The sequence below is a fragment of the Bombus impatiens genome, unplaced genomic scaffold (assembly GCF_000188095.3).
Source record: "Bombus impatiens unplaced genomic scaffold, BIMP_2.2 scf_0899, whole genome shotgun sequence".
Lineage (NCBI taxonomy): Eukaryota > Metazoa > Arthropoda > Insecta > Hymenoptera > Apidae > Bombus > Bombus impatiens.
Window position 1 is genome coordinate 857 of NT_177318.1, and position 14,526 is coordinate 15,382.

General features: G+C 32.9%; 1 protein-coding gene across 1 annotated transcript; it reads left to right on the forward strand.

Moving 5' to 3' along the window:
• Nucleotides 1-900: 900 nt before the first annotated feature.
• LOC100742567 lies at nt 901-14,115 on the forward strand. Its single transcript, XM_003492932.4, has 3 exons — nt 901-1,122; nt 3,091-3,235; nt 10,420-14,115. The coding sequence occupies exons 1-3, from the start codon at nt 931-933 to the stop codon at nt 10,689-10,691; spliced, it is 609 nt and encodes a 202-aa protein (XP_003492980.1). The 5' UTR covers nt 901-930; the 3' UTR covers nt 10,692-14,115.
• Nucleotides 14,116-14,526: the final 411 nt, after the last annotated feature.

The following is a 14,526-nucleotide window of genomic DNA, read 5'->3' on the forward strand; positions in this document are numbered from 1 at the left end:
ATTAACCGTTAACAAGGTTACGGATGATTGGGTTAAGAAAGGTGACAATGCAAAATATTCTGATGTCAAGAAAATTGATTTTTCCATTATAACACAATCAAATTTAATTACTTCGAAATTTTTATTGTAAATTGACCCCTCCAACAATTTATTACAATAATCAGTTTTATAATTTTTATATTTTTTACCAGCTAAAACTAAAATTACACTTAAGGTACTATTTTTTCATTTAGAACTGTGTCAATCTATATTAAATGCCAGTTTATGAAAAGAATAATTTTATTATAATAACAAAACGTGAAAGTGACCAGTGGACAAGAATGATCATTCATCCCAAAGGGAAAAGAATTTATACGATAGTTTATTTTTTAATAATTGCAGACTTTTCCGGATACTTTCACAAGATTTTAAATTATTATATTTTACAACAATTTATAAATATTCTTAACTTAATTCTAAGCATATACCATCGTTCATTAGTTAATTATTAAATATATAAATTTAATATGATTTAACACCTACAACTGTATTTTACTTTTTACAACTACAGTATAATATAAGCACATATCCTCGTTTTCCAAAAAGGTATCTATCAGATTCTGTGTAGCGTGTTTTTTTGTGTCTATCTGATACTGATTTCATTCCTGTAATATCAAATTTTTCAAATTATGCAGCATCTAAAGACCTAAGACTTCATTATTATATAAATGCTACAGTAAATACATCGACGTATCAATATTTTTTCTAGCCACTGTCCATAATCTTATCGTGCAATCTTAACAATCTAGTTGAAATCATTGAAACGAACTTTTCTTAAAATTCATCTATGAATTAAAAAGACACAGTGGTAAATCTACGAAATTTCAAGAAAAGCTTACTTGCATCTATAATATTTTAATTATCACTAACGTTCGTTGACTGTTTTGCAGGATGATCGGTGCAATGCCTGCGGTGGCAGTTCGCCACGAACGTAAACGACAGGAAAAAAGATTAAAACGTCCTAGTCAGCTTTACCTAGGGGGCCAATGGATGCCACCGCCTCAAGGCTCACCGCCTACCCCCAGTCCTCATGGCCACAACAACCACCTGGAACCTTTACCCGAGTTGTATCTCTGTGGCAAGGTAATTTTTTTGCTTAACGTACAAACATACAAACATATGTACGTACGTACATTACCGTGATGGATATCGTCGCGCTAACGTGACTATTTATTGATCTCAACTGACCATACGCTACGCATCATGGGTACGCTTTATTACAACACGAACGTTCGATTTCTGTGTTCTTGAATTATTCCGCTGTGTAGAATTTATGTGTGCCTGTGTGCCATTTATAGATTTGCATATCTTCTTATAACACATACTTCAACGACTTGGCAAAACACTCGAATCACTGAAACTCAAGAATCAAAGTGATCGATTCTATTTTCTGAAATTTTTATGTTGAAAGAAATTGCTTAGAAATGAAGGTGATCGACTCTGTAATATTTACGACCAATCAAATATTTCTGAATATATTTAAAGAAATGGAATCTAAAGAGAAATTTGTATGATTCATAAAATGTGATAAAACGAATTTTTCTCTAGATATTACACGCGTATATTTTTATGCTTATAAATTTTCCATAAATGCCTGCAAATCGATAATTGGTATTTATTTTTTCGAAAATAAAAATACATTTAATCTCGATAGAACTGAACAGTTTACTCTCTACGTGGATTAAGTAATGTTCTAAATAGATTTTGTGGTTTAGAAGAGTTCTATGTTTTGTTAGAACGTAACTTTGTTAGAAATTAAGCATCGAACAGCGAAAATCGTTTTGAGATTAATATTATAGTATGCATTGACAATATAAGTATGATTAAGAGATTAATTAAAAGAGTCCTTGATAGAGATTATATATAGATTTTGATAGACTTACCAGATGCACGACGTCAGTTACATAATACAGTGGATTGAAAGCTCAAGAAACAACAGAGTTACTACTATCCATTAAAATCTTGCACAAAATTTACCGATTACGTTATACACCTAAATATTTACGACTAAAATATTGATATAATAAAACGTTGTAATAGAAAAAATAACATATAATAATATAAAAAAAATATAAAAATATAATGTTTTGATATGTCCTTGAAATAATAATTATTGAAATTTTTGAAAATATTTAAAATTATTAAAGGATGTTGTTTTAATAAAATTAATTAAATGATTAGAAATAGAAGAATATTTTACACTTGTTGTCACGAAACGTTGTCACTCATCCGTTTAATTTTCCAATTTTTACATCAGTTTAACAATTCCTCATGCTTCTCTATATAAATTCATATTCGCATAGTCAAATACAAATGACCACAACTAAAATATTTAAAAAACAGGAAACAAATACAAGAATTAAAATGTAAAATCATGGTTGTGTTAGCAAAATGCATAATTAATTCGAAAATGTACATAGAGCTTACGACATACTTATTGCAAATGTACATTTAGTAAAACAATAATATGCAATATGATTAATGAATGGTCTTAGACATTGTTATAATGAATAATTGATTGCTCAAATACTTTGGTATTGTCCACGAATCGTACGTTTGCAGTAAACAATCGTAAAAAAGAAACAACTGCTACATGCATTTTCAGACTTGTTTCTGCTAACATAGTTCTCAAATAGTTTGTACTATACGTTATATGTTCGTAACATGTTCATAAACAATTTCTATATACGTTCAAATACTTTCGCAAGCCACTGTACAAGGGGTAATGTATTTTAAAAACTGAATATATGTTATAACGTGTTTTGTATATTAATATATATGCGTAAGAAGTTTCTGTAAGTGTTCAAATGCTTTTGTGATCCGCTGTATGAGCCGTAACATATCTTAAAATATAACAGAAATAACGTATAGAGCATTTTAATTGTGAAAAGCAACACAGATCATTAGAATTATCCTATAACAGAAAATCACTGGAGAGAAACACTTGCAAGATGATGAATAATTTATACCTTGCACGTGGAATCACCACCAGATGATTCCTATGACAGTTAGACGTGGCAAATGATTTAACAAGGACATTATCGTTTACAGATATCGGGGCTACACGCGGTGGTGGCGTGTCTGTTGTTAGGCGCAGTGGTGCTAGTCGTTGGTCTAGTCCAACTTGCCCCGGGTGCGACGACCACCGACCATAGACTCGCTTTACTCATAGCGGGCAGCATTCTGCTTCTCCTAGGTGAGCCATTTTTTCTCAGCCCATGAAAGCGTATCAAAGAAACTGAATTTCTGCCAGAACGATCCGGTGTGCTCGTGACGAATGTTCACCAGAGAATAATATAAGAGAACAATGGGTCAAGGAAATACATTCATCTCAACTGCAAGGCATATGTAAAGAGAAGAATAAATTCCCAAGCATGTTGTAACTTCAGTTGTAATCTTGTATAGTTAAAATGATTTTATGAAGTGATACGGAATTTAAGTATATTCCAGCGAAATTAATTACATCTGAAATTGGCGTTTCTTTTCAAGCCTTCTGGAAGCGAAATTTTTTAGACTGTGGAAACAAAGAATTTATTCTTAATAATAGAAACACACTTTTTCTGATATTTTTATAAAGGAGATGCAAGTTCACTAATTGACCCAAGACTCATTAACATCAATTATATTTGTCGGTTAGTTGGTTAATAACGATTTACTACGGTGATACACCGAGCGTGAAAGAGACAAGTATAATAATACGGAGAATTTCAAATTTGTGTAATTTTCGTTTATTTTTAGTATAGGTACACGTAAAGGAATAATATGTTTTACAGAAGAATTTTGGAAAACGAAATAAATTATTTTTATATAGTAGCGCTAACGGAAAGCAAAGCAAAATTATACACAAATTGCTGGTTTCATAGATTTAATACGTTAATTTCAAGTATTAACTGCTGTTATATGTGTACTTTATAACGATTTAATTTCATTGTACAAACAGACGTATAGTATTTTCAAAATAAAATATCATATTGGAAAATATAATTCCATTGAGTAATTAGGCCACATTTTTCCGCAGTTGAATACTCTCAAATAGGATCTATTATCTATCATGTAAGTTGATTTCAAGTAATTAGGCTACATATCTGTGGTAGAATGATGACGTTTTCAACACATAACATTTCGACTCATTATACTGCATAGTCAATTTCATCGAATAATACATTAATAACGAGCGTAGGGATAATATTTTCAACAGAATATTTAATTATATATTTAATTATGTATTCTCAACAGGATATGTAATTCCATTGACTAATTGGATTACATCTACAGTTAAAATGCGACATTTTCAAAAGAACATATCACGGTAACATGATTTCATCAAATAATTCGAATGTACATGTTTTTTAACAAAAATGTAATATTTGTAACAAAATATTGATTTAAGATTTTACCATTCACTTATTACGAATTTATTATACAATACTACAGTTTGTAATTAAAATATTAATGAATATTCGTGAGATGGTAAATCAAGGAAATATGTTTCGTGTTATTTCTCTATTTGAATATCTTTCATATTGGACACATCTAATTGAAAAATGCTAATTTAATAAAATAAAATGAAAAGGAAATGATACGAAGAAAAACAATTTTTAATGCATTCTCCTTTTAAATTTTGCAAATTCGTACCATGTATCTCGTCGTGCAGCTCGTTCTATTGCAGCTCTGAATTCTGTAACTTTTGAACTTTAGAACCACCAAGTTTATGCTTGGAAACTTGCGAACTGAATAGACTCAATCATACTAAATACTAACACGCCTTTGCAAAATTTCAAGCGTTTGTTAACCAGTATTTATGTTCGTTGCAAATGCTTAAATAACGATTCAAACTTGTATAATATACTAGACAGTTACAGTTACAGTATACCAAACACTGTTCTCAAATCTCACATAGGAAAATAAAGAACGAATGAAGTTATTTAAAATATCGTGATATTTTGTCTTTTTCATTTTATTGTTTCTGAGGTGAATAAGTCGTGATAGGTGCTAAAGAATCATTCGAGTATGGTTAACAATATATCTATTAACAAGCAGCTGTTTGCGTTTCGCGGTTATAAGTTAGACTTCTAGGCGATGCGTTACGATAGTGATTCAAATTCGGATGATGATTGCTCAACTATCGACTTTCGGCTAACGACTATGGACTATCGACTGCTGACTGGAGACTATCTACTGACAACTCGAGACTCGGCTGTCGGCTGCAGAGGAAAACTATGATGGGACGTGTTTAAGGATACGAGATCATCGAATTCGTCGAAGAAAATCTTCGTTAGGAAAGTGAGGGAAATAGACGTTGTTGTTAATTGGTTGATCTCTAGATCGGCGGTTGAGGAAAGATGCTAACCGCTCTCGAGAGAAAGTTGCTGACGTTATAACGTTAATATTGCTAAGTTGAAGTATCGTACCTGAGAAAAAACATATTTCTCGTATTTTTCCATAATAGGAAATCCTAAGGTTTATACCAGGCCCTTAAGCTAGATAGAAAATGTGCTATAGAAATATTTCGACGTCTGGCAATCATCTTGTCCGAAGGATAGGGTCTTCGTGTAGCGGTCCACAGGACAGAAACCGTTAGAAAGTTTACTGCCGAGTGCCGCTACATTTCTTCTAACCATTTCATATCAATAGATATAGTATACTGATTAATAGAAGAATAAAAATGAGATATTCTAAAATTATGTCCCTCTATTTAACGCTCGTACTTGAAACAGATCCAACTTTTATTAAAAGTTCTATTAATATTTTGCTTTCAGAAAAAGTTTCCAACGATATTAAACGTTTATCATGATCGTCTTCTGAGATTATATTATTAAATCTCCTACACAAAAATGTAGGAAAAGCGAAATGCTTCTGATGAAATATTCACGTTCTTTTATTTATTGAAATTTTAATAAAATATTCCGAATGCTTCGTTACTGAAATAATGGAATTCGCGTATAAACTCGTTTTATTTATTCTATAGTTAGTAATGAGATATTATACAAGACAATGCCGAGGTAATAAGAAGCAGTTTGGAAAGAACTTTCTCTTCTTCAGAGATTTTATGACAAAATCATATTACTGTGAGCTATTCATTCAGAGTAATCAAGTTAATGTCGTTTAACATTGTGGTGGGAATAGAAGTGATAGCTGTTCTTTGACTTAGCTAAAAGGAATACCTTCAAGGATGCAAATATCCTCCGTATAAAACGTTAAATACATTTATCGTCACGAATTTATACAATCTTGCAACGGAAATGTTTAACGAAGTTCTTTAAACAAAACATTAATTTTATTATAAGTACGCTGAAAATGTTTACAAACACATCTGAGATTTAAATATGCTTGCATATATATAAAAATTGCGCGAGTTTTACAGACGAAATAGAATAATTTCATTAAAATTTTCTCAAAAAATATAATTCGCAACAAAACAACAAATAACAAAAAAGGAATAAAAATTAGCTGAATTTTCTCTGAATAAGGTCCAAAATTGTCTTGTATCCTTTTGCACTTTCATTCGCTCGAAAAATTTTTACAAAATTAATTCGTGAACATTTTCAACAGCTTATTAAAAGTACTTACCGTATTTAGGTCGATTCAAACTTTTTTCAACAAACATTTTCAGTTTTCCATACTTTGGTATTTGATCATTGATCATCCTTTTCCCAACTGTTTTTAACGAGCTATTAGAAATCCATGTACGTATAAGTGAATAGGAAATTCTGGTAGAAAAAAGTCACTTTGAAAGAAATTTAAATGAAACATTGAGAGCGAAAGTGGACTATGCCACGTTTTTTCTGAATTGTGAGTTTATTAATTTGTTTCAAGAAAAGTGGGAAAATTTATTTTTTCCAAATCAAACCCAAATAATATAGCGAAATTAATTGTTGCGCTGAATATCTTGTACTTGTCTATCTATTTTTAAACATTTTTCAAAAGTATTTATAAAAGTAAAATTAAAATAAAAAAATTTTTTAAAGTAAAAGAATTAAAAGGAGAAATTAAAATGTCGAATATTATTACGAAAAAGAAGTATATAATTACATAACGAACATTATTCGATATTCTTGTACTCGAATGTCTCTTGTCACATACGTTTAAGTGCAGATCGATTGAATGCAATAGCAAGAATCTCCATAACATTTGCATGAACGATAAAGTTGACCGATGAAATTCACATGCATCAATATTATCAACACGAGGCCATACTCGTAAACTTAGCAACAGATAAAGCGGTTGCTTCGGAATTAAATTGTCCAAGTACGCTGCATAGAGTACACAGTATAAACGCGAGATATATTGACGTGTAGTCCAAAATTTATAGTACAAATTTTGATCGAATTTTCGTTACACTAAACTAATTACATTCCAGCCTATGAAAATTAACGCAACGTAAACCAGTAAAGCTCATTTTCATCGTCAAAGTTCCGTTAAATTAGCAAATCTAAATTTTATGTATATTATTGAAAATATGTATATCAGATCAACATGTATAATCAAATAACGCATTTTAAAAATGAAATGGTTTATATTTGAAAATTTTGTTCGAAAGATTTATAGATTGTTATAGATATTTGAAATATAGAATTTATAAGTATATAAAGATATAAGAAGAGTAATTTAAATTTATAATTTAAATTTAACTTAGACATTATTTTCTCGAGTCACTTAAATACCAAAGAAGTTTCTTTACGTGTGTCGAGAACGAAAATGCGGCGGGAGATCATGCCGTCGTCGTTCGCCGCACTACGGACGGCCGATCCCGTTTTCCCGATTTCCATGTACACGGTGAGGTGCAATTTCTCGAGCGTTCGCCATACGTCGCATGATAAAAGCATAAGCCGCCTTGCCGTGACGAGCTTCGGGATCGCGAACGGCGGCGGTATTTCGCGCAGGAGCATGGTCGCCGGCGATCCCCGATGGTCAACTCGTTTATTTTCGCCTGTATCTGCATCATCTGTTCCCTGAGCGCGTTGATGGCGGCAACCGTGGCATCGTTTACTCCGCCGCCGTATGTCGTTGGCTTACCTACTGCCGTGGTTCGGTCTGTGCTGACCGCAACAACCTGTCCTAGTTCCGGGCGTATTTCATGGATGCTGTCGGCGATCGTGGTCAGAGTTTCGGGCCTCTTATCCTGGACGCAGGCTAGGATGCGCTGCACGTGCATCGGGAGTCAGCCTTCCCAGGGAGTCCGGATGAGTTCGTCCGATGTTGCAGGGGTGGCGAGGCTTTTCAGGTCCCGGTAAAATTGAGAAGGCGTCCTGTCGCCTAGTTGTTCGCTTTCTATTATTTTACGTAGGCGTCGGGTGTCTGACTCGCCCAGCCTCTTAATGAGTTCCTTTTTGAGGAACTCGTACTGCCCGCTCTCCGGTGGATTGGCTAAGATGCCGCGGATGAGTCGCACATACGGTTTATCGATATTCGCGATGACGGCATTATATTTGGCCACCTCACTCGTAATCCGGGCGTGTTTGAACCGTGCCTCTAACACATTAAACCACAGCTCTACATCAGCCGCCCAGAACGATGGTATGCGGAGCTGAGCGTTTACCGCGTCCACGTTACCGAGCTCGTTTTTGTCGGTACTCGTCATCTCGAAAACTCTAATATTCGCGGAGTTCGAAATCTTATCGGCACTCTCCCGGTTATCTCTATCACTTTGATCACGTCGGGGTCACCAATTTGTAGGAGGTCGAATGATGAGATTACTAATAGGTGAAATCATTAATGTATTTAAAATTGTCAGTACAATGTCCTAGTCGCGAAACGGTGTGTGTAACGTCGTTTGGTCGCAGGTTATAATAATCCGTTTGCGATCGCGTCTGTTTATTTATAGTAGTCGGGCTCAAGTCGGAAGATTCAAATTTGTCCTTGTTTTACGGTTACATGTAGCGGCGACGTTGTTTTGCTCGGAGTTTGTTTATTCTTACATTATACGTAACCTAACGAACTTCATACTCCGAAGCAAAACAATAACATGATTTGAATCGAATTCTAACTCTTGTGCCGCTACACGTGTATTGTACGTGCAACGTATTCACAGTGGACGATCTCAGTATTTATCAGGCGCTCAGTAACTTGTATTTTTTCATATAAATATAAAATGTATTGAAATAACAAATAAAATCTCTGATTAACAAATACAACTTTTAAATGAAATCTCTATGAAATGAACAAATAAAATAGTTAAATTGATACTTTATCACCGTTATTTATGTAACGAGTATGTCATATTCTAATTCTTTCGAATTTTGTAATTTTTTGAATTAAATATTCATCGTTCACATTGTAAATTCAGTAATACTTGTCCCTAAGAAGCTATTTATATTAATAATAACATAAGATATGGAGTAAAACAGAAACTAGGAATATTATTTAGTATCAACTTTTATGATTAAAATCACGAGCAGCAGAAAATATGAGAAATAAATATCCACCATATAAAATAATTATATCACTATTATCACCATTACATCAATATCATTCGTACTTATTAAAGTTTAACGCTACAACTATCAGAATAGTCGAACTGACCAATCCATAATTTTTTATAAAGATCGTATATATATATCGTGGTAGATTTTTAGAAATTTAGAAATTTAATGATCATTCGTAAAGTAAATAGATAAAGACTTATCAGCTTATTTGTGTTTTCTTCATACTCCTGCTATTTTAATGTCCGTAATTCGTTGTAAAATGTTACAATTTAGTATAGAATTAGTCTAGTTCTAGTCCGATACTTTTAGTGCTGATATTTCTAACAAAAAATAATGATAAAACTTATTAATCTTTTTAACAAATCTTAAAGATTCCTTTAAAGCTTTGTTTATGAAAATTGTATAGTGTAATTACGAATCGATCAACGTTCATCAAGAAGAGTTTCGTTCTGGTTGATATTTGTAACGATTCCCCTTTTAAATTCCAGAATTAAACACCTACATTTCTCGAAGATCGTAGTGAGTTACAAGCGAGTAGCTAATTTACAATTAGTTTAATAATCCTCAACGTTAAACGGTGAAACGATCCTATAAAATACCATCATATCGAAAACTCGATAATCTCCAGGCATTATCCTCGCGTTATGTATAGCTTTCCTTTAACTGCATTTTGAGTCGCTTGTTACAAAGTTTACATTTTAATCGCCCAATTAGTTCCAACGTTAAACAGTCAAATTACCTCATAAAATATCATCGTAATAAATGTCCAACGATCATCCTTTGGATCCTAATGACTATTATGTACCCTTCCGTATTCTTCTCGTTCTTGATCCATTTCGTACAAGTTTCACATTTTAGTGATCAAAAAAAAAAAAAAAATAGGAAAATACTAGTGTTAAATGGTAAAACGATCGCGTAAAGTATGGTAATGACTAACAAAACTCAATGTTTTTAGGTATCATACTAGCCGGTGTTAGATGCTACGTGTTGCACTGTGTGCCATTACCAAGCGAGTCGCCCGTAGCAACTCCACTTCCGCCTCCAGCTAACGATCAAGCTGGACTTCCACGAGGTACGCTGGACCTGCTGGTGGGCCATCAGAATCAACCAGAAACTGACGCGTTGATGCACACCGATCACCATCATGAACACCATTCCCATCATCATCACCACGGCAACCATAAGAAGAAGCGCAGCTCCCAAGGCTCTCACTCCGACGAAGCCTAATGATCGACGTCAGAGAAACCGGCTAATTAATTGGATCCGGTTAGTCGATGATGAAAGTACATCCGCTGATAGAGAGAAACTCCTTAGGCGTTCCAGACTTAAATTAGAAAGAGAAAGGAGAAAAGAATGGCAAAGATAAGGAGAGGGAGAATGAGGAGAGAAATTGGAAAACGTATAAATCGAAGCTTTTGAAAGGAAAGTAAAACGGAGAATAACCGTTGAAGACAGTCTATACATCGTGTACATTATACTCGATTCTTTTATCTTTTGTAACTTTCTATATATATATAATTATATATATATATAATTATATAATATAAATATATATATATATATTATCGACATATAATGCGTAACGTGTACTCAGCTTGAATCGTCGCTGAAGAAAGTGCACTTTTCTATCCTGTATGCTGGGTGTTCGAGCTTTATCCGATCCACGATATCACTTCATTGGCCGTTGATATTTTACGTAAACGAAATACAAACTGTTTGAAATGTTATGCTATGTTTCGTAGCGAACCATTCTTTCGGTTACTTCTGAATGCAAACTGCGAAACATTGAAGAATTCCACGTAGAGATAAGGAAATAGGACGGAGTAACTTTGTTATCGCACTTTCTCTGGTCAAAGTCAGTCGACACAAATCCTTGAGATATTGCGAACAAGTCTTTGTCTTTTTACGTGTACTTGAAGCCAGGAACATTTTGCTTAAAATTGCTATTTTGTTCATTCGAGCTCGAAATCGAAGAAAGAAGAACACTATGAATATCGATGTAAGATATTACTTTATGGTTTACGTACGTTTCAGGAGGTTCTATTTGACTCTGTTGCGACAATCAAGTTGTTTCTTATCTTTTTTCAATCTGTTTCTTATTAGTTAGTTATTACTTATTAAATTTATGGAAGATAAGAATCGTTGTACGTTAAAACGTTCTCGTTTTAATATTGCGCTAAAACGCGTTCTAAAATTCTACGAGTCTCTTTATTTATTGAAATGAGATTGACATACAGAAATTCGAAAATCGTAGAGCAACTAAAATTTTATGGAGATATTTCTCTAAGTTGTTGTTATTACAGAGTGGAAGATGCTTAATATCGTCTAAATGGATTTAACGTGAACGTAAGTGGATTTGGAACCTTCTTCAGGTTTCTGACAAGTAACCAACAGTTATGGTTCTTCTACGACGGCAGGAATAAATTGAAATACAGAGCGAACAGAAGAAAAGAAATTGCCAAACCGAACACCCTGCATTCAATCAAAAACAGTTCGTTATTACTATGAAAGACTAATTCCTTCTTCTCGAAAACCAAAGAAAGCTCTGTACAAAAAAAGAAAAAAAATAATAACAAACGTGTATACATAGAATAGATGCATTATATATATATTAATATATATTTCTCATGCGACTAAATCGGAACGTTCTACGCACGAGCATAATGAGACAGAGGATAACAACTATGAATTATTGAAGACGCGCAAAGAAGAAGGAGAATCTCGAGAAATATTGGAATATCGTTAAAAGAGGAGGGACATTTCGTTCAAAGAAGAAAGAGGAAACGGGTAAAATTTGAATGAAAGAAATCTAATGAATTTAAGAAATCATCCGAGTAATGCTCTTAAATCTGATAGGAAGTATTAGGAAAAGTTGTTAAGTATAATTTTTACGTGCCAATCTAAAAGTGACAACTTCTATGTAGATGATTCATTTGCATTTGTAGCAGCACGAAATGATTGTATCGTACCGTCTCGAGTATTCTCTTTTTGTAACGCTATGTTCCTCGGTAGCTTGGCATATGTGTTAATTATTATACATAACGCGCGCATGTGTGTGTGTGCAAATGAAAATTCTAGGATAAGTATCGATATTAAAAGGTGTTTTAGAAATCTAAAAGAATTGGCCTAGCGTCGGTAGTTTTACGGATATTTAGATATTTTACTGGCAGACATTTTTTGGATTTTAAAGATCATCGCCTTGAATTTTCATTGAATTTCAATTGTTTAAGGTATTTATATTATTTGACAAACATATCTAGTCTGTTGGATCTGTGTGTAATGTACTAAATGGCCCATAATATCTTGCACGAGTTATTAATATCATACACTTGAATATTTTAAAGTCAATATTTTAAAGTCTTGATAAATTATTATTGCACCCTAGGGAAAGCTAATAATTTACGGCGAAATATCAGTCGTTATCGAACAAATGAAATTCATTCGTATGATACAAGTAAAATTTGCCTGTTAAGAAGTCTATTCCAGAAAATGACTTATTACTATGTTAGATATTTGTTGTTTTAAACCAAGAAAATTTTTGTATGATATTTTACACAGTTGTGATATATGGACCATTCTGTATATGACAGAACTAGGGCACCTGTTTATTAGGAAATGCTATTATTCTACCACACCATAATTCATCTGACACTTATGGCGCATTTTATAGGGAAAGAAGTAAAGGAAGTGAAATTTGAAAGGGATTCTGGCCAAAAAGAATTCTGTTTGAGCTTATCTCGGTAATCATTCAACATTTTCTACTTTCCGATGTTGAATAATTTTGATACCACGAAGTCGAAGGAACTTCAGAGAAGAATTTATTATACAAATTAAATTATTAAAAGTAAAAGCTATACACACGAAGTACGTAAGAGCTTCGAATAAAAATTTGAAAACGTCTTTTCTTCTCAAAATATGATACGCTTGATTATTTTAAGAAATTATTGAAAAATGTACAAAACATACATTTCGAGAACCTTAGATTTCTTCATGTTTACTTATTAATTTACAAACTAACTGCTTGTAAATAAACTTGATTATTTTCTAATAACAATTTTCTTCTAAAAAATACAAAAATATTCGTTTCTAACAAATGAAGTTCCTTCGAACGCGCACGGTCATTCGTGGTATCATTCACGATTTCAACTATGAGAATACAGTTTAAAGTTCACGATATGATTCTACCTCTGTCTTGAATTTCGTCTTTCGTGAGAAACTTCTGTCTCGACCAATCGCGTATGTGGTAGGTAGGCCTATTAAAACATACTGTGGTCGTTCCGTGAACAACAAAAATTTAAAGAATAAAGTGGTACTTAGAATGTTCGTAGCACGTTGGTATTTCATAGAAACTGTTAGATTGATTTTTATATGTATATCGTTACCTTTATCGATAAATTTCTGTCACGACCAATTAGACGTTTACAATAACTATTCTACATTCAGAGAAATTCGATCGTATGATTTCTATATTTCGATACACGACAGAAGTATAATTACGTGATATAAGGTAACGTGTATTGATAATTGAGCGATTGAACATTTGATTTCCTCGGTGAACTTCACCTCAAAAGAACTTTTTTCGTTGTTTCGCACCTTAAACAGGTGTTCGGATAATGTGTCAGGAATAGACTGCGGATGTTTATGCATTTATGGAAAATTTAAAGTGCACAAGTATACAAAAAATATATATATATATCTACTATCCGAAGATCTAATGTTTGAACGGTTACATTATCTGAATTGGTCAAAAAGTTTTTGACTATTTCAAACAATATAAAAATTTCTCTTCAGTTTTGGTACAGGCGGTGAAGGAATGATAAAATTTGTAGAACGTTGAATTTACGAGATTTTGATCTTAAAGAAGAAGAAGTTATTAAATCTTAAAGAAGTTATCTCGAAGAAGTTATTAAACAGAAAACGGGTACGGTGAGACTATCGCTATAATTGTATGATACAGTAATTTCAGTTTAACCAGACACAATGTCGGCTCTAACTGATAAAAATGTTGTCGGTGACGTTTCTAAACGAAGGTGTTAAAAGTATTTATATATTTATGACATTA

Excerpts from the sequence above, each read along its gene's own strand:
- LOC100742567 (XM_003492932.4), top strand. The coding sequence starts at position 931 with ATGATCGGTGCAATGCCTGCGGTGGCAGTTCGCCACGAACGTAAACGA. Across the intron at positions 1,123-3,090 it reads AGTTGTATCTCTGTGGCAAG|ATATCGGGGCTACACGCGGT; the intron begins GTAATTTTTTTG and ends TATCGTTTACAG. Across the intron at positions 3,236-10,419 it reads CAGCATTCTGCTTCTCCTAG|GTATCATACTAGCCGGTGTT; the intron begins GTGAGCCATTTT and ends CAATGTTTTTAG.